General features: G+C 47.2%; 1 protein-coding gene across 1 annotated transcript in view; it reads right to left on the bottom strand.

The window, feature by feature from the left end:
* LOC121547101 (dystonin) overlaps positions 1–22,434 on the bottom strand; it is a 198,177-nt gene that overhangs the window by 38,520 nt on the left and 137,223 nt on the right. The window contains exons 55-67 of the mRNA XM_041858211.2: positions 22,089–22,139; positions 21,352–21,587; positions 20,961–21,090; positions 20,341–20,540; positions 19,588–20,089; positions 16,290–17,758; positions 3,046–3,204; positions 2,599–2,769; positions 2,158–2,327; positions 1,441–1,600; positions 900–1,226; positions 600–684; positions 260–501 (exon numbers count right to left, since the gene is read on the bottom strand). Of these exons, the coding sequence (XP_041714145.2) occupies positions 260–501; positions 600–684; positions 900–1,226; positions 1,441–1,600; positions 2,158–2,327; positions 2,599–2,769; positions 3,046–3,204; positions 16,290–17,758; positions 19,588–20,089; positions 20,341–20,540; positions 20,961–21,090; positions 21,352–21,587; positions 22,089–22,139 (3,902 nt within the window). The remainder of the gene's footprint in view (positions 1–259; positions 502–599; positions 685–899; positions 1,227–1,440; positions 1,601–2,157; positions 2,328–2,598; positions 2,770–3,045; positions 3,205–16,289; positions 17,759–19,587; positions 20,090–20,340; positions 20,541–20,960; positions 21,091–21,351; positions 21,588–22,088; positions 22,140–22,434) is intronic.

Below are 22,434 nucleotides of genomic sequence, written 5' to 3'. Positions count from 1 at the left end.
TTATTGTGGAGATCAAGTTCATAAATTGCCTGGCTGGGCTGATGAGAGAGTGGATTGCACAGTCAGATGGAACAGAGTAAACAGTCATTTTAACGCCATAGATTTAGCCAGTGGTAACTTGTGGGATAGACACCGCCTGGAATGCGGTTTTAACTAATCAGCATTCAGGATTAGACCCACCCGTTGTATAAAGCAACTTAATAACTAGTCTAAACTGCTCTCCCCAACAAAAGGTCAAGCAAAAGAGGCCTATCATTACCTTCTGCCTGTCTTGTGCCTGGATGAGCTGCTCTCCTACAGGCTCCTGAGCAGCGAAGGCGGTGAGCTCAGCCTCGACATTCTTCAGCCAGGAGTTGAGGTCTTCATGGGTGTGCTGAAGCTTGGAGGCCAGGGTCAGGGCCTGGTCCAGGGTCTTAGACACGTTATCACTCATGGAGTTGATCTCAGCGTATCTCGTCTTTATCCCGTCCAGCTTGCCTTGGATGACAACCACCTCATCACCTACAGAAGGTAAAAGAAGATACATTAATTCAGATTAATCAATAACACTGACGTGTTTCATTCACATTATAGGTGTAGTATTCAACATATTGTCTCACCTGTTGTTTGTTTCAGCAGCTCCAATCCATTGGCAATGGCTTGATCAACATTCTGCTTCCTCAACTCAATGTCTTCATGTAGGGCCTGGATAAGACACAAAACTTTAGCACCAACTTATCTGACTCAAACAGCATTGGGAATCAAGAAGGAATGGGACTTTTCCACACAAACTAAACAAAATGAACTGAACTGAAAGTAACAAAGTAGCTAGGTGTAATTTAAAATAACTTAAAAACGATGTAAATGGATAAAGAATGAATGAATGTTAGGCATGAGGAGGAGTGTAGCGGTAGTAGTACCAGCTGTTCTGCACACTGCTTTTCGAGCACATCCGTCTTGTAGTCTTTGACGGACACTTCGCTCAGCCTAGTGTGCACTTCGTTGAGCCAGTTCATGAGGGCCACCTCGTCTTCTCCAAAGAGCTGTGCGTTGGCCAGAGCCTGCTGCAGCATCTTAGCCTTCCTCCTACAGCGCTCCTGAAGCTCTACGTAACTAGCCTGGCTGGAGTCCAGCTTAGACTGCACCAGCTCCTTATCGTCCACTGAGCTGACCAGCTTTAGCATCTGACCCAGGCTGACGGCCTGAACCAGGTCTTTACTGTGAGTCATTATCTCCTCCTCTAAAACCTGACCACATCACAACCACACATGGAACACACACCAGGGGGATAAACAAAAAACACACAAACCAACACAAAGGGGGGAAATGAATACTGAACCAATAAGAAACTCAAAATGTATGATGCGAATCATAATAGAAACGTCAATACATGAGAAACTGAAAACAAGGGATTGGGCGACTGATAAGTAACATCAATGACTGAAACTTTAGTTATCATACCTTGTGCTGGGAGATCTGCTCTTCCAGCTTGGAGGTCTGTGTGCCAATGGGTTCAGCCTTGGCCAAGCATTTCTCTGTGGCAGAGAGCCACTCAGACAGAGGCTCCAGTGTCTCATGGAACTGCTGAGCCACAACCAGAATGCTCTTCAGCTGTTTGTGCCTACATTACCCAGCATGCCAAGAGAGAACAGAAGAGGAGGGACAGGTAGAATGATGAGACAGGTTCACTCCCTCAACTAAAGTATGGCCTGGATGAAAAATGTATGCACTCACTAATTGTAAGTCGCTCTGGATAAGAGCGTCTGCTAAATGACTAAAATGTCAAAAAAGAAAGATACTGTATGCCAAGATACTGGTCTCCTCAAAGACCTATGGCGCTCAGTCTATCTCCAGATAACGCAATTGAAGAATTATACCTAACAACTGTCTCTTAGGGGTGGTGGGGGAGGGTCAATAAATTCTGTCTTCAGGACACTTATCCAGAATGCAACACCTCATTTGTCTGTATCGTCCAAAATCTGCAGTGCATATAAGACTGAGGCAAGGGATGGCATTTTCATAGCGAAAATCTAATCAGCAGATTTTCCACATTGAATCACAACTCCAATATTTATTTAAATGAGAAACACTTTGCTCAAATGAATCTCTCAGGGAAGTTTTACAAAATAGTGTTAGAAAAGATGGGTGTAAGATTTCAGGTGGTTTTTGCAGACAGACCTGTTCTCAGCCTTCTTCAGCAGAGCGTCCCACCTCTGCCCCAGGCACTCAATCTCCTTCCCCACCTTCTCCTTGTCCACCGACTCTGCTCCCAGCTCCGCAACCTTCCCACCCTCCTTCTTAATCAGCTCCACCGTGGGCCTGCGGTCATCAAGCAGCCTCTGGAGGAGCTGTCCAGGACAAACAAAGTCGAAGAAGTTACAAGGCCCGTTCAACATGTTTCGAGCACAATTACTGCTTTTCAGGGAAAACTGTAAATCTAATGGCCTTGCATACATTCAACAGAAGCTTAAGGATAACCCTTAATAATGCTCCACGATGGATGGCAATAAAATAAGATGAACGGATAAATCATTAAAGCCTACATGAATTCTGTGAATGGGTTTGAATGTATAAATTAGCAGCTACCGCTTTTATGTAATCAGTTCTCTAGTGGCTTACTATCTGCTCCTGGATCTGTGCCTTGACGACTTTGAACTCGGCAGACGGAGGTTTCTGATTGGACACCAGGTCCTCTGTGTCCGTCAGCCAGCTGAGCAGGGACTCCAGGGCATCCTGGAACCTCCCACAATGCAACAGGGCCTCGTGCAGCTGCACTGACCGCTCAGCAATCTATGGAAGATCATTTAAATATAGGCATCACATGTATTATGATATAGGGGGTAAGTATTATGGCCAAGTAAAAGTAATGTTCAGTAACTAATTACACATTTGTAATACGGTAACAAATCAAACTAATTAAAGCTATCAATCATATTGCATAACATTAAGCAAGAATGCAAAGGAGTATTATTTGTAAACTTGTCTAAACTTTGACCTCTTTCACCTACGTAAAAAGCAACAAAGACCAGAGTGTGAAGTAGATTAATAACCCAAAGACTAGCTAACCTTTTTGTTGAGAGTGTTCCATCGAGTGTTGACATCCTCCAGGTCATGTTCAAGGCCCTTGGTGCTGGTGCCTTTGGCAGCATTCTGGATCAGGCCCTGGCCCAGCCAGTTAATGTCTTGCAACTGGCTCTGCAGTGGATCAACCTCTTGCTGGAATACCTGTGGCCAGAGATAATAAAGTTGAAATAATGAAATAATATAAAAATAATGTTGTATTATCAGACGCAGAACAACTGAGAGCGGATGAGAGATAATGCTTTATCTCAATAAGATAGATGATGTCAGAGGTTCATAAGGGCAAGACTTCAAAAAAGTCAAAACAAGATATGTTTGATGTTGCTTATATTCCTACCCTACGTTTTAAGAGAGCTCTCAGGAATGCATTAGTTGCTTTCAGGGTTATCTGGTCGTTATCCAAAAAGTTCTTGATTCATGCCATACATTTACATTTTCAAATTCCCGCTGAAGAAAGATAAGACATTCCAGTAGTTTACAAAAATCCAGCAATTGGCAGGATATCTTACATTTTTTAGATATCTCTGTTTGCCTATACCAATTCTCTCTGAGACTACCTCGGCGAGTGTAAAGTTTATTGAAATGCATTGGTTATTTGTGAGCCATGCATTACCCCATAAAACAAAACAAAGACAAGTCAAATTGGATTATCAGCTAAGCACTTTGACTGTCCACAATCAACAATAAGGTTGAGAAAATGCAGCTGAGTATTACAAAATGTTTTGCCAGTCACTGAAGACTGATTGTATACACAGGCTGCTGACTTAGGCCACAAGCTGGCATAACACCAACCTATTTCTGACTGGTCAGCACTGCAGCTTCTAGAACGGAATGCAGGGCAATCAGTTAAACACACCAGACAGACACACAGGACAGGCTGAACCCAATTCAGACCTCATGTAATCTGATAATCAAGGAACGCCCAGAGCCAGCCCAGGCAGCGTCCCAGCAAACACTAATGAAAAGTGCCATATCTATCAAACGAAATGTGTATTTATTTGGCCCAGTTGAAGATAGAAACATCCTGCAATGCTGGAGTTGGAGGAGACTATTTTGGGGTACCTGGGGGGAGGCCAAACCCACAAGGTCCATTTTGGGACATGCAGCTATAGCAGTTAACAGGCTCTCAATCTCCTCATCCCTTATTTCTTGGTACGCCCGTGGCTCACTGCCATTGGCCAAGCAGGCCTCCCTTTCCACTGACAACAGAAAGTCCTCCAGGTCTTCCATGCTGTATTTCCGTGGTTCTATAGCTCTGTGGTGTTGCAAGTCAAACGGTTTAACACCCATATTCTGTCTACACTCTGACCGCGGCCCAGAACTCACATAGGGCTCTGGCTGTGTGACGACCACACTGACCAATTCACAGTCTGACTGATAGGACATGTCCTCTTGCAGCTCGGCAGTGGGGAGCTCATCGTAGCTTGCTAGCGTCCTATAGACTCCATTTTGGACCCTACTGGCTGACCTCGAGGACCGTCTTCTGTCAGTCGAGTCCCTACTGTTTGATCTTGAGGAGCACCTGTCTGTGGAGTCCCTGTATTCTCCATTAGTGATGGTCAACTCTGTTTCACTCAGGTCTGTCACACAGGTGCCATTCCCCTCCTGGGACTCCTGTACAGGGTAGTTGCTCTGTCCTGGGTGGTACAGTGCCCTGGGTATGTTGTCCCTGACAGGGGAGAAGGGGAACTCCTCCTGTCCTGAGCTGAGGGAGCGGCCTGGCTTTAGCTCCCCAGACACGTGCATGGCCTCGGAGGAGGAGAGGCTCCTGGTGCCTGGTCCTGGTTTCCTGGAGGCCCGGTTGGAGCGGCGTTCCCTCTCTGCGGTGGGGCTGCACAGGCCCGAGTCCTCCTCTGACGTCAGGGAGTTGGTGACACTCTGTCCCCTCCTGCCACGGACCAGACCATGGCTCAACCTATCCACTCTGTCTGAACACAGGGTGCCACTGCGACTGGTGAACTCCCCTTCGTTATTGGGGGCGAATGTCCTCCAGGAGCGCCGGTGGTGTGGGGGCTCCGTTTTCTTCTCCCCTCCCTGACCCAGACGAGGCTTAGAGAGCACCGTCCCCGCTCCCCTGATGATGTCACCGTTGAGTTTCAGCCCATCAAAGATGGCACACTCCAGCCTGGCTACCTCACGGCTGCGGAGCTCAAATGCGCTGGAGGAGGTAAGGACTCCGTTGCCACACAGGCTGCTCATGTCCAGGATGCGCTGTGTGTAGGGTAGAGTGCCAGTGAAGTGCCTGGAAGTCAGGCTGCCCTTGGAGCCACAGTCAATCTGCTCGTTGAGGCGGACAGTGTCGTAGATGGATCTCTGGGGAACGTAGCAGTCATCAATGTTTAGGTCCTCCTCCTCCCCTTTGCCCACACAGGAGGGGTTCTGGCGGAGGCAGTCTGGTCTGCTAAGAGGTTTCCCCATCTTAAATCCAACTGCACTGACTCAGAGATAATAAAATAATACTCAAAATGTAGTAATGTGGTCTGAGGTATGTTGTTTCAGTGCAAATATTTGCTGCAAAAGCAACAAGCCCCCAAAAAACGAATGAAAGTGCATATTCTATATACACTTTTCACTGCACTTAATTTGCTATAACAAAATCAATTTGTTCTTAAAAAATAAATAACAAATGTTAAAATATTTGTTATCAATTTGTGCAATTACTTATAAAAATGAAATATATATAAAACATAGACCTAACAATAAAATCTATCTCTCCCAATCGTGATAATCCAAACAGCTAAAATAATGGACCTCAATAACACCAGAGCCACATATCACCCTCAGTCAGAAAGTGCACAGGCTGTGCAATCGGTATCTGGAACAAGACAGAACCAGTCCGTCCATTGAGTCACCTGTCCTCAAAGAATTCCCTACTTGGTCCTGTTCTCCCCATTGTCAAAACGTCACTATAATTGTTCTTTGCCAGTCCGTCCTTTGCTCCACTATAAACATTCCTTAAAAGTGCTTATTTTCTCCTTCAAATACCTCTGCTATCCATGTAGAGCTTCAGTGCAAAGTGGCATATCCTGATACAAATCCACAGGGCTCTATGAAAACAAAGGGCGATCTGAGAGGAGAGCCGGTGCCCTGCATCTCTGGTGGTTCACCCTACAATGACATACAGACACCCTCCTGGTAGAGGCTACAGGCCCCGCCCCCGCTCTCTCATTATTCAGGCAACATCTGCCACTGAGGGCTGCTCCGGCACATGTTGATTGGTTGGACACTTGACCCTTTTTTCTTCTTCTAATTCTCCCCTTCTGGCTCCACGGTCCATATGACTTAACTTCTTAGTCATCTTCTGCGTCCTGGCACCATCTCTCTCTCTCTCTCTCTCTCTCTCTCTCTCTCTCTCTCTCTCTCTCTCTCTCTCTCTCTCTCTCTCTCTCTCTCTCTCTCTCTCTCTCTCTCTCCTAAGGAAGAAAAAAATAAAACACCAGACCAGCAGGCAGCAGCAGCTCCCACTTTGGTGACATCACTGGTGACATCACCGCAGGGCTGAAATAGATCTCTATGTTTTTCATTTTTTCTCTGTTCCCTCTCTGTTGTTTTCCTGTGGATGGTTGCTGTGGACCCTGCAGATATTCTTAATTACTCTGGAATGCTGAGGGATGCACAGGTCCCAGGTAATTTAACACCCACAGCTCTGCCAAGTCCATGTCATGGCGTGTTTTTTTTAATGACGAGCGACCCGGGTCGGGTGAGAGAAGAAAGGAGGAATGAGAGAGAGAGATAATGAGAGGAATTCATTTTGTGTTTCTTGAACTATGTGCAGCACAGAAGGCCGATAACAGACAGAGAGGAGTTGAATCATCCTAACTCCTTCCACCACCAGCCCTCTCCGTGGTTGAGAGGAGAAAAAACGGGGGGACGGAAGACCGCTAGAGATTCATAAGCAGTTAAGGAGATCTGTGAGGTTTAGAGAAAGGATATTCAGCAGCTGAATCCCACATACTTTTGACATAATCCAGACATTGAATTAAGAGCGAGTTCCTCTCTTCGGCCTTCTTCTTTCCAGGGACCAAGGCTGTTTCCGTTCTCCGTGCCCACACTCAATGGTTTGCCATATCGAATGTGATTTTAGTAAACTGGGGTATTGATCTCAGAATTAGATTGATGAAAAATGTGTCGTAATAAGCGACTTCACTAAAGTTCTCTCTCTACACAAAATGCCCATTCCAACCGACATAGGATAGACATCAACCAATCCAAATGACTTGCATATCTCCCTCAAAACATATAGAGAGTACTTACACAGAACTCTTACTATATTCACAAGGACAGGCTATTCAGACCAAAGGTTGCAGAAGGGCCACATTTCTTTGTGACATTATCTGCTGAAAAATCCCTTTCAACAGAACTGCTCATCAGTCACAACAATGGGTGTGAATGAAACGAAAACCATTATCAAGGTCTAGACAAAGAATTCAATGAGACAAATTCAAAAGCTTCTTTAGCTTGTGTATAAGTGCACTCCTTGTATAAGAGAACTAAAAAACACAGGAATAAATTAATCTCTTCTGTGTTTTAGGTGAATCACAATCCCAACACACAACGGAAAAATGCAATGTGTCACCATAGAAAGTGATCTCCCATCCTAAAAAAACAACATGTAACTAACCAACTCAGATCCTTCTGGGACATTTCACGTTCCACCTTGGGGAGAGTGTATCATGGCTGGGGTAAGTGAGTAAGCTAGACTACAGGATGAGGTCTCCCCAACGGCCCTTTTCCCCTCATCACCTTCAGTGAGAGGAATAGATATGATTCAGGAGGTTGAAATTCCTTTTAGGTTCACAGGAGACACTGATGTTATGTCTGAGTAGAAGCAGAAAAAGACGACCCCACACATCTCCCACCTCCCCAACCCCCAGCAGGGTTTGTCAGCTGAGCTGAGCTCACACTAACACATCTCCCACCTCCCCAACCCCCAGCAGGGTTTGTCAGCTGAGCTGAGCTCACACTAACACATCTCCCACCTCCCCAACCCCCAGCAGGGTTTGTCAGCTGAGCTGAGCTCACACTAACTATCATGAAGACCTACACACACCAGATCCTCCCCAGCAAACCTTCCAGATCTCCTAAACAACAACCATAAGAGTGAAACCATGGACTTGGGGGCCCTGACCTAAAATCAGTTCACTGACAGTATTGCAACCTTTTTATGTTTATTTCTTTCACAAAAGCTGCCAATGAAACCTCACAATACACCAAGTACCAGATCTTTCAATACACAGAACCGGATTATTATAGACTACATGAAACCCCTATTCACATAGCAGGCATCCCATTCTGTTCAGTCTCTGTCTAGTCTGTGTCCACAGGTTTCCAATTAAGACATACCTTGTGCTGTAATGGAATTAATTAGGGATCTTTTGTGATTCCTTATTCTCAGGGAACTAGTGTCCTGAATGAGTACAACGTTGATTTTCCGCTAGCAGCTGACGTGTCTGTGTGCAGGCCTACCCAATGAGACTTAGAGAGAGGACAATGAAAGGGTGAGAACAACCAGCATGGAACATGTTGCTCAGCAACAGCTGGTAGTATTTAATATTATGGGATGGTTCATGGTACCCGTCAAACCTTCTAGCACACATTATTTAAATTCCAGCTACTATTCAGACCATTAACTAGAGTTCTAATAGACATATATTTTGATATGACATTTTAAGGTATTTATCTAAAGGCTGATGTTTGTGAGAAAAAAAAGCCATCAAAACAAAATTAAACGAATTCCTTTGGCTTTTAGAACTTATCCCACTATAAGTCTTGGTAATGGTTATCTCTGTTTTACTCACCACTGATATTTCAACAAAATATAATATTATGCCACAATGATGCTGTTGTTGGTGTTATATTTATATTCCCTCATATCTCTCGTATTAAAATAAAGTGTAAAAAAAAAAAAAAGATCATACTGTAAATACTTTTTTTTATACAGCCACGCTACATGGTGGAAATCGAAGAGAAACTTGACTGAGGAGAGACATTTTTTTAAATACAAAAACAATAGTGTTGAATGATTACAATCTCCTCATAGTGGTTAATGTGTTCGTTGGAGAAGGAGTCTGTAGAGTTCTATATGTGTAGGGGAGTGAAGCTTGCACTGCAGGAATATGGTTTCTGGCTACTGTTCTGGCTCCCTTTCCATCTCTGTAGAATCCAGACATTCCTAACACAGCCCTACTGGATATCGTTGATGTTAACAGCAGTGGTATGATATATAGTAACCACCACCTCAAAATGTTCCACAGCTAGAAAAGCAATGCCCTGTATTCTCTTAAATTCAACAGGGTAAAGTTCAGGGAAGCAGATACAGCAAACTCATACACACCAATGATGACCATCTAAAAACACCCACAGACAGGCTAACACACCCTTTAAGACTCCATGTCCACTCCTTTCAAACACATAGGAGGAGAAACAGATGCTCAAACACCAGTGAATTAGCAGGTAGGGCTATATAATGAAACAAAGCACTTGTTCACGCTTTCTGTTATGTGGGCAGCTTGTCTCTCCCTTTTCTGTTTCCCTTCCTCCTTGTTTTGTCCCCTCTTTGTCTGTTGTATCTGTATGTGTGTTTGTCCCCTTTATGTGGGTGTGTCTGGAGTGGATCAGGGGGCGTGCTCAGGATCTGCCTCTCCTGTGCAGCTGCGGGTTGTTTCCAGTGATTCCTGCCTACGCAGCTGCATCCTATTCTCTCATCAACCTGCACTACTAATTCCTGGGCATGGCTCTCCACCGGGGCCAGATCGTTGTTCTTACCAGAGCGTTCAGACATCCCTCCCAACCTGCCTGCCTTCCTGCCTGCCGGTCTGCCTGCCTGCCTGCCTGCCTGCCTCAGCCTCTCCTTCCTCCGGAGCCGACTAGCCCACTCTGTTCCTTTACTTCAGTTGTTTTTGGACTAAGACAATTTGAACTTTTATTAAAATATTTTTGTTTCTTCCACTCCCTTTGTCGTGTTTGTTTCTCTGAGTGCTGGGTTGAACCATAGCCTAACAGAACGATCTGGCCCTGGACCCAACAGAGAAACAGCACGGGGCAAACGAAGACAGCTTCCAACAAGCTATCCAGGCTCAAGGAACGTTGCTAGGACAGCATGACCAATTGATTCGGACTCTTGTGGAAGATAATCATCAACTGCTGAACCAGGTGACTCAGTTAACTACACAAGTCTCTAAATTGTCTGTTATCAGTTCTCCATCTCTCTCTGACCCCCAGTTTGATGCACCCCAAGTTGTTTCCTCTGACATTATGCAGGCTTCGTTCCGTCGGGAACCCCCTGTCACGTCGCCTGAACCGTTCAATGGAGAATTGGACAAGTGCCGGGATTTTTGCTTCAGTGTGACTTGATTTTTTCGGCAGAGACCACTGTCGTTTTCTACTGATTCCTCTAAGGTACATTATGCTCTGGGGCTGTTAAGAGGGAGAGCTCTGGTTTGGGCTGAGGCTGTGTGCTCAGATCAAACTTTGACTGGATTGACTTTTGCTGATTTTTCTGCTAAATTGAAGACTGTTTTTGACCATCCTGACCATGTGGGTAATTCCTCCAAGATACTTTTTAATTTGAGGCAGGGTTCTAACAGTGTGGCAGAGTACTCTATTGAGTTCTGGACGTTGGCAGCGGACTCCAAGTGGAACAATGTGGCACTTCAAGGAGCATTTCTAAACGGTTTGAATGAAGCCATTAAGGATGAACTGGCTGCTCGTGATGAGCCACATGATTTACATTCTCTCGTTTCCCTGTCCATTAAGCTAGACAACCGGTTGCGGGAGAGGCGTCGGGAGAGAGGCGGTCGGCCACATCTAGGAGGACGAGTTCCCCAGCCTTCAACCACTCGAGTCTCGCCTCCCCGGAGCCGGCAGCTTCTTGTTCCTGATCCCATCCCGAGCACAGAGGAGGAACCAATGCAAGTGGGTCGAGCTCAACTACCTCCAGCAGAGCGGCAACGGCGCTCCAGGCAGGTGAGTGCCTGTACTGTGGAGACGCCACACACATTCTGGCTACATGCCCTAAGCGACCCAAAAGACAAGGCTCGCTCGTAACGGTGGGTCTACTTGCGAGCCCAGAGTCAGATCCGGAACCCGTCATTCCCCGATTACAAGTACCTGTAACCTTACGTTTCCAGAGTCATTCCCTGCCACTCTCAGCTCTCATAGACTCAGGTGCAGAAGACAACTTTATTAGCCACCAGTTCGTTACCCAAGCTCGTATCCCCATGGAGCCACTACCTACCCCCATTCGGGTCACAGCCCTTGATGGGCGCCTCTCGCGGAGATAACTCATCAAACCTCCCCCGCTTTCCCTAGTGATTTCTGGCAATCATTGTGAAAGCATTCAGTTAAGAGTTATGTCTGGCTCAGCTACCTCCCTAATCCTTGGCTTCCCCTGGTTGGCTCTTCACAACCCACAAATTGATTGGACACGTCACACCATTCTCAGTTGGAGCACTAACTGCCATTCAGAGTGCCTTAGATCAGCGGTTCCCCCCACTAAGTGTAACTCCAACTCATCCCTCAGCTCCTCTCGATCTGTCATCTGTCCCCAAAGAATACCATGACTTAGCGGAGGTTTTCAGTAAGGACAAGGCTCTGTCTCTACCACCACATAGGCCTTATGATTGCCCTATTGAACTGCTTCCTGGTGCTCCCTTGCCCTCTAGTCGCTTATACAATCTGTCCCGACCGGAAAGAGAGGCAATGGAGCAGTATATTGGGGATTCTCTGGCCTCGGGCATAATCCGTCCCTCGTCGTCTCCTTTGGGTGCAGGGTTCTTTTTCGTGGAAAAGAAAGACAAGTCGTTACGCCCCTGTATCGATTTCAGGGGTTTAAACAACATAACTGTTAAAAACAAGTATCCCCTTCCACTCATCAACTCAGCTTTTGAACCTCTGCATGGCGCCACAGTTTTTTCCAAGCTCGACCTCAGGAACGCTTATCACCTTGTCCGAATCCGAAAGGGAGATGAGTGGAAAACCGCTTTCAACACTCCACTGGGACATTTTGAGTATTTGGTCATGCCCTTTGGGCTCTCAAACGCCCCTGCTGTTTTCCAAGCCATGGTGAACGATGTTCTTAGGGATTTTTTGAACCGTTTTGTCTTTGTATACCTGGATGATATTCTTGTTTTTTCCAAGTCACCCGAGGAGCATGAGTCACACGACCGTCAATTCCTTCAACGGCTCTTGGAGAACAAGCTGTACGTCAAAGCAGAAAAGTGTGAGTTCCACAAACAGTCTACATCGTACCTTGGTTTCATAATTGAGAGCGGGCAGGTGAAGGCGGACCCCGAGAAGAAACGGGCAGTGACGGAATGGCCCACACCCACCACCCGTAAGCAACTTCAACGATTTTTGGGCTTTGCTAACTTCTACCGTAGATTCATTAAGGGTTTTAGTAAAGTGGTGGCACCCCTTACTAGACTCACATCCCCTAAAGTCCCTTTTCTGTGGTCCCCTGAGGCGGAGCAGGCGGTAGGGGTTTTGAAGGAACTGTTTTCCACCTCCCCCGTGTTGATACACCCCAATACCTCTCTGCAGTTTGTTGTGGAGGTGGACGCGTCGGACTCAGGTGTGGGAGCAGTCCTCTCCCAGCGCTCTCCCACTGACCAAAAGCTTCACCCCTGTGCTTTTTTCTCCAAGAAATTGTCACCCACAGAACGGAATTACGACGTTGGAAACCGGGAACTGCTGGCGGTCAAGCTAGCACTGGAAGAATGGCGGCACTGGCTGGATGGAGCTGAACTGCCGTTTGTGGTCTGGACAGACCACAAAAACTTGGCTTACATCCAAGCCACTAAGAGACTCAACTCACGCCAAGCCAGATGGGCCCTGTTTTTTAGTAGGTTTAACTTTATTCTTACATACAGACCAGGGTCAAGAAATTTTAAACCAGATGCTTTGTCCCGCCAGTTTGCTGACCCTTCGGAGACCAGCGAGCCTGAGGCAGTCCTGCCTTCCTCATGCGTCGTGGCGGCAGTACAGTGGGAGATCAAGTCTCTTGTGAAGACTGCACTTGCCACGGACCCGGGACCGGGTGATGGACCTCCCAACCTACTCTTTGTTCCCGAGACGGTCCGGTCTCAGGTGTTGCAGTGGATTCACACCTCCCGTTTTGCTGGTCACCCTGGGATGAGACGCACGTTGACGCTGCTTAGGAGACATTTTTGGTGGCCTTCAATGGAAACTGACGTTCGGGCTTTTGTGGCAGCCTGTTCAACCTGTGCTCGGGCAAAGCCTCCCATCAGTCCCCTTCGGGGCTGCTGCTACCCCTCCCAGTTCCCAGCCGTCCCTGGTCCCACATTGCCATGGATTTTGTCACCGGCCTACCCAAGTCTGAAGGTAATGATACTATACTTACCATTGTGGACAGATTCTCTAAATCTGTCCACTATATAGCATTACCAAAATTACCGTCTGCCAGTGAGACAGCGGACCTCCTAGTCCAACATGTATTCCGTCCCCATGGAATACCTGTGGACATCGTATCTGATAGAGGCCCACAGTTTACTTCCCGTGTTTGGAAGGTTTTCTGTTCTGCTTTGGGTGCTTCCGTTAGTCTGTCCTCAGGGTTTCATCCCCAGACCAACGGTCAAACAGAAAGAGCCAATCAAAACCTCGAAGCAACCCTTCGTTGTGTGGCTGCTCAACATCCATCATCCTGGGCCAAACATCTGCCTTGGATAGAGTACGCCCACAACTCCCCTCACCACCTCTGCCACGGTCTTTCACCCTTCGAGGTTACCATGGGTTATCAACCCCCTCTGTTTCCTGCTCAGGAGAAGGAATTGGCTGTTCCTTCGGTTCAGGAGAACCTCCGCCGCTGCCAGAGAGTGTGGAGCGACGCTCGGGAAGCATTGCTTCGGACCACCGACAGGAACAAGACGACAGCGGATAGGAGCAGGACTCCCACACCTGTGTTTCATCCTGGTCAAGAGGTTTGGCTGTCATCAAAGAACGTACCTCTTCGTACCAAATCACGCAAGCTGTCTCCTCGGTACCTGGGTCCGTTTGTGGTGGAGTCCATCATTAACCCTGCTGCGGTTCGTTTGAAGTTGCCTTCAGCCATGAAGATACACCCTACTTTCCACGTCTCCCAACTGAAACCTGTGTCCTCCAGCCTTTTGTGTCCGCCAGCTGATCCACCTCCACCTGTTCGCCTCATTGACGACCATCCGGCCTACACCGTCAGTAGGCTCCTGGACTCTCGGAGGCGGGGTAGGGGGTCTCCAATACCTAGTCGATTGGGAAGGTTATGGACCAGAGGAGAGGTCTTGGGTCCCTAAGCGTTTGTGTTGGATCCTCAGCTGATCACGGACTTCCATCACGACAACCCTGACAGGCCTGGTGGGTCGCCAGGTGGCGACCATTGAGGGGGGGTACTGTTATGTGGGCAGCTTGTCTCTCCCTTTTCTGTTTCCCTTCCTCCTTGTTTTGTCCCCTCTTTGTCTGTTGTATCTGTATGTGTGTTTGTCCCCTTTATGTGGGTGTGTCTGGAGTGGATCAGGGGGCGTGCTCAGGATCTGCCTCTCCTGTGCAGCTGCGGGTTGTTTCCAGTGATTCCTGCCTACGCAGCTGCATCCTATTCTCTCATCAACCTGCACTACTAATTCCTGGGCATGGCTCTCCACCGGGGCCAGATCGTTGTTCTTACCAGAGCGTTCAGACATCCCTCCCAACCTGCCTGCCTTCCTGCCTGCCGGTCTGCCTGCCTGCCTGCCTGCCTGCCTGCCTGCCTGCCTGCCTGCCTGCCTCAGCCTCTCCTTCCTCCGGAGCCGACTAGCCCACTCTGTTCCTTTACTTCAGTTGTTTTTGGACTAAGACAATTTGAACTTTTATTAAAATATTTTTGTTTCTTCCACTCCCTTTGTCGTGTTTGTTTCTCTGAGTGCTGGGTTGAACCATAGCCTAACACTTTCATGCCAACGAGTGAGTGACCACTGACCAGGCAAGACCAGGCCACACTCATTCTTAAAGGGGAGGAGAGGAGAGGGAGAGGGAGAGGGAGAGGGAGAGGGAGAGGGAGTCAGTTACCCCGAGCCACTGCAACATACGACATCCCACTGGTCCCCAGCTGGCCCCTGGGTGGCCCGTCACCCACCCACCCACCACAATGGCTGCTGGGCCAGTGAGAGCTCTTTTGTCTGGACCAGATGCTCAGAGACATACTGAGGGATCCCCAGACGAAGGGTCACGCACAAGGACACCAGGCCCAGCAGAGAACTAGAGAGCCCCTGCTGTTTAACTTACAGTAGCGCTGGTCCCGTGTGGCTCAGTTGGTAAAGCATGGCACTTGCAACGCCAGGGTTGTGGGTTCGATTCCCACGGGAGACCAACACGAACAAATTTGAAAATGTATGCAGTCGCTCTGGATAAGTGCGTCTGCTAAATGACTAAAATGTTAATGTTAATGCAGCAAAACATTACGCAATATAACTTATTGCATTAAGAAAGCCATGTGGATTTATGTGGAAACTAGAACCAGTAGAACAGAGGCAAAGTGGGTGAAAGGGAGTGCTCAGACAGACCACTAGCGTTTGCTGGCTGAAAGTACTTAGCAACTCTGAACGTCATTTGTGCACCGATTTTACATGTAGAATAGAGTGAAAAATGTTGATCAACAGATCCACATTTGGTGCGATGAGTGCGAGCCTTGAAATGGTCTAATGGTTTTACATTTTACATTTTAGTCATTTAGCAGATGCTCTTATCCAGAGCGACTTACAGTACATTTTCATACTGGCCCCCCGTGGTAAACAAACCCACAACCCTGGCGTTGCAAGCGCCATGCTCTACCAACTGAGCTACAGGGGTACACTTATTGATGTGTTGTGTCATTACTGTTTACCTGCTTTTAAAGTACTTGGATTTAATGTGGTACATATTTTACTCCAGGTGTTACAAGAGGGTGTCAGACACACTACATAATGATATGTGTTACTAATTGTTACTTTAGGCCAGTGCTGTGTGTAAGGATGATATCTCTCTGGCAGGGTTATGTCATCCAGCTTAGTGGTGTGGCTGGTGAAAGTGATCCCGCTGGAGTACAATACTATAACATGTGCTGTATTAACATCATACCATAATGTAGCCAATGTGTGAGACATGACATGGAAAGTTCATGGACATTCTTTTCCATTATCAAAACCAAGAGGATTCACCATTAGTGTTGGCAACCAAGATTGATAATACAGTAAATGCCTACGGATTATATTTACTTGGCATCTTACCTTGAAAGCTTCCAGCTGTTGGTTGATGACATCTGTCTCCATGCCAACTGACCCTTGACCCTCCTCCTTGACCTCAGCCTCACTCAGTTTGTTGGTGAACTGCTGTAGCTTGGAGTAAAGCTCATCCAGACGGGTGAGTGTGCTCCCCACCTGTTCCTCTCTCCCCTTGGCTCTGTCCATCAGCTTTCCACACTGTTTACTCAGAGCATCCAGGTCTCTCTTCAGCCCCAGCAGGTCTGGGGAGGCCTCAGTCACCAGCATCTTCTTACAGCTGTCTCCTCCTCGAGCCGTGTCGGCCATCAGCTCCTGCAGTTTCTCCACAAAGCCCTTGATGCCGCCCTGCTGCTCCTTCAGAGTGGCCAGGTCGCGGCCTACAGAAGCCATGCTGTCAAGCTCGTCGTCTAGGTCTGCGAAGCGGGTGAACATCTTGCGGATGTTGGTCTGGAATTGCCCGATGCCCTGCAGCTTGCCCTCCAAGGTGGAGCAGGTCTCCCCTACATCCTTGCTGAGGGATCCGTGCTCTTTCTCCAGGCTGTCGGCCTGCAGTAGGAGGTCGGTCACCCCGTCTGCCTCGGGGACATCGGCCACCAGGCCCTGGGCAAGGCTCTTTAGGTGCTCCACCTGGGTGTTGACCCCATCCAGGCTCTTCTGTTGGGCTTTCATGTTGGTCAGGTTCTTGTTGCTGTAGGCCTGGACCCCCAGTGATGTGTGTGCATCTAGCTGCTTCTTAGCCCCTTCCAGCTGGCCCTTGGCCTCTTTGTGGGTGTCGTTGAACTCCTTCAGCCTCTGTGAGATCTTCTCCAGAGACTCCCTCTTGTTCTGGACCCCCTCCGTGACCCGGTCCACACTCTGCCCGATGGCCACCTTCTCCTCCCTGATGGCCTCTGTGTCTGCGTTGGCCACCTCCAGGAGGCTGTCGGCTACAGTGTTCAGCTGCTCCACCAGGCCTCTGTGTTTCTCCACGTCCTTCTGGATGGCCTTCAGCTGGGAGATGGAGCTCTCCACCTCCGCTGGGTCCACGCTGAGCCTGACGCTGCCCTCCCTGACCTCACACTCCTGGACCCAGGACTGGAGCTTCTCAGCGTGCTCGTGATACTTCTGGGCCCTCTGCAGCGCCCCCTGGAGCTTATCCTGGCGCTCAGCCGAGCTCTTCTTCACATCGTCCCAGTTGGAACGCAGTGCGGCCAGCTGGCCCTGCATCGCCACCTTCTCTGCCCCGTCTGTGTTCTGGAGGAGGGTCTCTCCCTCCCTGACGATGGTGCTGTACGGTTCCTCATGTTCACTGAGGGCCTTCTGCAGGGCACTGTGCTCTTTCAGGCTCTGCCGGAGGGTCTCCATCTGGGCTGAGATGGCCTGGGGTTTAGACTGCTCCTGGAGCTTCTCGTTCATCCACCCCTGGAAGTCTTTGGAGGTCTGGTGAAACTGCTGGGAGCTGGCGAAGGCCGAGTTCAATTGCTGGATCCGCTTCCCTAAAGAAGAGCATGTACATTAATGTGATTTAGAGGTAGCGGAACAAAGCATACATTTATAATTCAGAATGGCAATGCCTCCCTCATCATTAAACTCCTTCAATGGCCGTCAAAGTTTCAGACATTAAACCACAGCTTTGTATTTGTATTTATTATGGATCCCCATTAGCTGCTGCCAAGGCAGCAACTACTCTTCCTGGGGTCCGGCAAAATTAAGGCAGTTATACAATTTAAAAAACATTACAAAACATTCATAACAGATTTCACAACACACTAAGTGTGTGCCCTCAGGCCCCTACTCCACTACCACATATCTACAACACAAAATCCATGTGTACGTGTGTGTATAGAGCGTATGTTTTCATGTATGTGTCTGCGCCTATGTTTGTGTTGCTTCACAGTCCCTGCTGTTCCATAAAGTGTATTTTTATCTGTTTCTTAAATCTGATTCTACTGCTTGCATCAGTTACCTGATGTGGAATAGAGTTCCATGTAGTCATGGCTCTACATAGTACTGTGCGCCTCCCATAGTCTGTTTTGGACTTGGGGACTGTGAAGAGACCTCTGGTGGCATGTCTTGTGGGGTATGCGTGGGGTATGCAAGGGTTTCTGAGCTGTGTGCTAGTCGTTTAAACAGACAGCTTGGTGCTTTCAACATGTCTCACAAATACAAGTAGTGATGAAGTCAATCTCTCCTCCACTTTGAACCAGGAGAGATTGACATGCATATTATTAATGTTTGCTCTCTGTGTACATCCAAGGGCCAGCCGTGCTATCCTGTTCTGAGCCAATTGCAATTTTCCTAAGTCACTCTTTGTGGCACCTGACCACATGACAGAACAGTAGTCCAGGTGCGACAAAACTAGGGCCTATAGGACCTGCCTTGTTAATAGTGCTGTTAAGAAGGTAGAGCAGCACTTTATTATGGACAGACTTCTCCCCATCTTAGCTACTGTTGTATCAATATGTTTTGACCATGACAGTTTACACAATCCAGGGTTACTCCAAGCAGTTTAGTCACCTCAACTTGCTCAATTTCCACATTATTTATTACAAGACTTAGTTGAGGTTTAGGGTTTAGTAAATGATTTGTCCCAAATACAATGCTTTAAGTTTTTGAAATATTTAGGACTAATTTATTCCTTGCCACCCATTCTGAAACTAACTGCAGCTAATTGTTAAGTGTTGCAGTCATTTCAGTCACTGTAGTAGCTGACGTGTATAGTGTTGAGTCATCCGCATACATAGACACACTGGCTTTACTCAAAGCCAGTGGCATGTCGTTAGTAAAGATTTAAAAAAGTAAGGAGCCTAGACAGCTGCCCTGGGGAATTCCTGATTCTACCTGGATTATGTTGGAGAGGCTTCCATTAAATAACACCCTCTGTGTTCGGTTAGACAGGTAACTCTTTGTCCACAATATAGCAGGTGGTGTAAAGCCATAACACATACGTTTTTCCAGCAGCAGACTATGATCGATAATGTCAAAAGCCGCAATCAAGTCTAACAAACAGGCCCCACAATATTTGTATCCTCAATTTCTCTCAGCCAATCATCAGTCATTTGTTTAAGTGCTGTGCTTGTTGAATCTCCTTCCCTATAAGCGTGCTGAAAGTCTGTTGTCAATTTGTTTACTGTAAAATAGCATTGTATCTGGTCAAACACAATTTTTTCCAAAACTTTACTAAGGGTTGGTAACAGGCTGATTGGTCAGCTATTTGAGCCAGTAAAAGGGGCTTTACAGCCTGAAGCATCTCATAAAAAATTCTCATTAAAGAGAAAGAACATATCATATAAAAAAATTAAGGCAAATGAAATCAAAGCCCAACCTGCTTTGTCCTCCAACTGTTTGAAGGGCTTGGTGACCCCCTCCAGCTGCATGACTAGGCCTGCTTTCAGGTAGTCTTCCGTGACCAGGGCAGAAAGTTCAGAGCAGAGAGTCTCAGCCTCATTCAGCCTCTTCCTCTCCTCCCTCAGCTGGCCAGAGATGGTGTTAGCCTCCTCCAGCTGCTTCTTCAGCACGTCAGGCTGACTGCTAAGGGCCTGCTGGCTGTTGAGCCGGGTCTCCAGTGAGGCGGTGCTCTGGCTCAGGCTCCTCAGCAGATCCTGGAACTGGCCCGACTTCCCCACAGCCTGGTCGATGAGGCCGGCTCGCTGGCCCAGCTGCCCAGTCAGGCCCTGCCATTTCTGGGTGACGGCGGCCAGTTGGTTCTTCACCACCTTCCCACCAGAGGAGGGGTCGTGCTTGCCTGATGTGCTCAGGATAGCAGCAGCAGCCTCGTTAAGCTGGTCAAACTGAGGCTTACGGCTGTCAAACTCGTTCAGGAGGATCTAGAGGGAAAAGTCAATATGACCTTAATAAAGAGCAATGCTGGTGTTTAATAATGAACATAATGTGCAAAATGGTTCAACCTTTTCAATCTTAATTGATTTGGATTCATTCTGGCACGCCTCAACATTTGGCCAGCAGACTAAAAAATCTTTAACATTAGCTTACGTCTGAAGTAAGGGACATTGACATTGAACTGTACGTGGTGGTAATCATTTCAAAGGTAACTAATATATGCCCCATAGTGAAGTACCTGGACTTGCTGCTTCTGTGTGTTGAGCATGTTGGGGTCCATGGAGAGGGGGCCCAGGACACTGAGCATCATATCCTTCTCTGAGAGCCACTGGCGGAGCTGCTGCTCAGTGGTCTGGAACACGTCCAGGTTCCTGTTGGACTCCTCCAGGTGCTGCTTCCTGTCCTCCACTGACTCACTCACATCCACCCAGGCATCATCTGAGGAACAAACATCGGTCAGCACAAAACACCCCTGCAACTTGAACTTTGCACAGCCCCTACTGACTAGGGCTTAGCTGTAGGAGTGTGCCAAGTCTGTAGGCGAGGGGGAAGCCAGGTATACTGACAAGGGGGAGCGGATGCGTGGACTGGACTGACTCTAGGTAAAGCTCTCTGCATTGATGCAGTAGATATTAACCATATAGAGATGGTGCATACTGCATACCAGAGGAGGCTGGTGGGAGGAGCTATAGGAGGATGGATTCATTGTAATGGCTGGAATGGAATAAATGGAACAATATCAAACACATCAAACATATGGAAACCACATGTTTGACTCTGTTCCATATATTCCATTCCAGCCATTACAATGAGCCCATCCTCCTATAGCTCCTCCCACCAGCCTCCTCTGCTGCATACCTATCTGTGACAGCATCTGCTTCCATTTTGCTGCTTCAGGAGAGTCTGGGTGTTTCTCAATCAGATGGAGGAGCTTCTCTCTCAGCTTCTGGAGCTGCTCGCGCTTTTGTTTCATGTCTTCCTCAAAGGCCTGAGAAAAAGAGAGATATTTCGCTTGACTAAAACCATCATATATTTGATCCATTGGCTCCTCAGGCACTCTGAGATGCAAAGACTAGAGACAAGAGGCACCTGCCTGAAACATTGGCTTCCCACAGAGCATTTAGCATACCAATAATAAAATTAGGTATTTTATATGATACCACTGGATGGATGGATTAAATCCCTACTGTAATAAAACATAATGACAACAAGTAGTACACTGTAGAAACCAGGCTTTGGTTGAATCTACCTTCTGTTGCTCCAGTTGTGTTTTCATGGCGTCTTTCTCTGTGGACGCAGAGTTCCAGGATGCTGCTGTCTTCTTCATGTCCTTCAGCCATGTTATCATGGTATCTGTCTCCTTCTGGGCCTCTGTCACCTCCTGCACCAGGCCAGACAGCTCTGCAGCCCGGCCCTTCAGCAGCTTTCCCAGGCTCTCGTGGCCCTCGTTGATATACGACATGTTTTGCTGTACCACCATCAGCTCTGTGTGAGGTTAGAGGTTAGAGGTTAGAGTGTTAGACACCAGACAGGTTACCTTTCATAACAACAATAACTTGGACACGCCACTACTGTAAGCAGTTCCAACACTACTGGAAATGTACACATAAACAACGTGTTGGTGAATTTATTGTGTTATATTGTTTTGCAGTGTGATCTAAACACAGATGGTTTAAAATGACTTTTTATATTATTGGAGGTATATTGAAATCGTGTTCTTAATACATTGGAATGCAAAAATAACGTTAAAAACGTGACATTTCCAGTAGGGAGAACCAAGGATAAGTACAGTATCCTTCCCAGCTTTGTGGAGGATTTCTAAACGTCCTTTAGATCAAGCCAAGGCCTCAAACAGATAATTTCAACCTAACAAGCCATTGCATGTACCTTTGCGATGATGAGTTGATATGTTGTTATGATAATGTACAGGTCTGGAACACTGTGTTCATACATTCCTAACATGACATACTGGTAGAGAAAAATTACCTTTATTGGTTAGGTAGGCATGGTTTCCGGGGCCACCACTGTTAGTAACAGCTGATTGCAAAACAATAAAAAACAAAAAATCATGCTTATTTGTTAAGTACAAACGTCAAAAGGGGGTTTAATACATGGAAAATATAATTGTACTGTATGATCAGTGTGGTTACATTTAGATCAGGATCATGTTCTGTAGCGTACAGATGTAGGATCTTAATTCGAGCCAGTCATCAATCAAATCAAATGTATTTATAAAGCCCTTTTTACATCAGCAGATGTCACAAAGTGCTTATACAGAAACCTAAAAGCCAGTTTCCTACACCAGGAAAATAATCCTGCAGCAAATGTGAAT

This window comes from Coregonus clupeaformis, chromosome 31 (genome assembly GCF_020615455.1).
Source record: "Coregonus clupeaformis isolate EN_2021a chromosome 31, ASM2061545v1, whole genome shotgun sequence".
NCBI lineage: Eukaryota > Metazoa > Chordata > Actinopteri > Salmoniformes > Salmonidae > Coregonus > Coregonus clupeaformis.
This window is presented reverse-complemented; position numbering and strand designations above follow the sequence as displayed.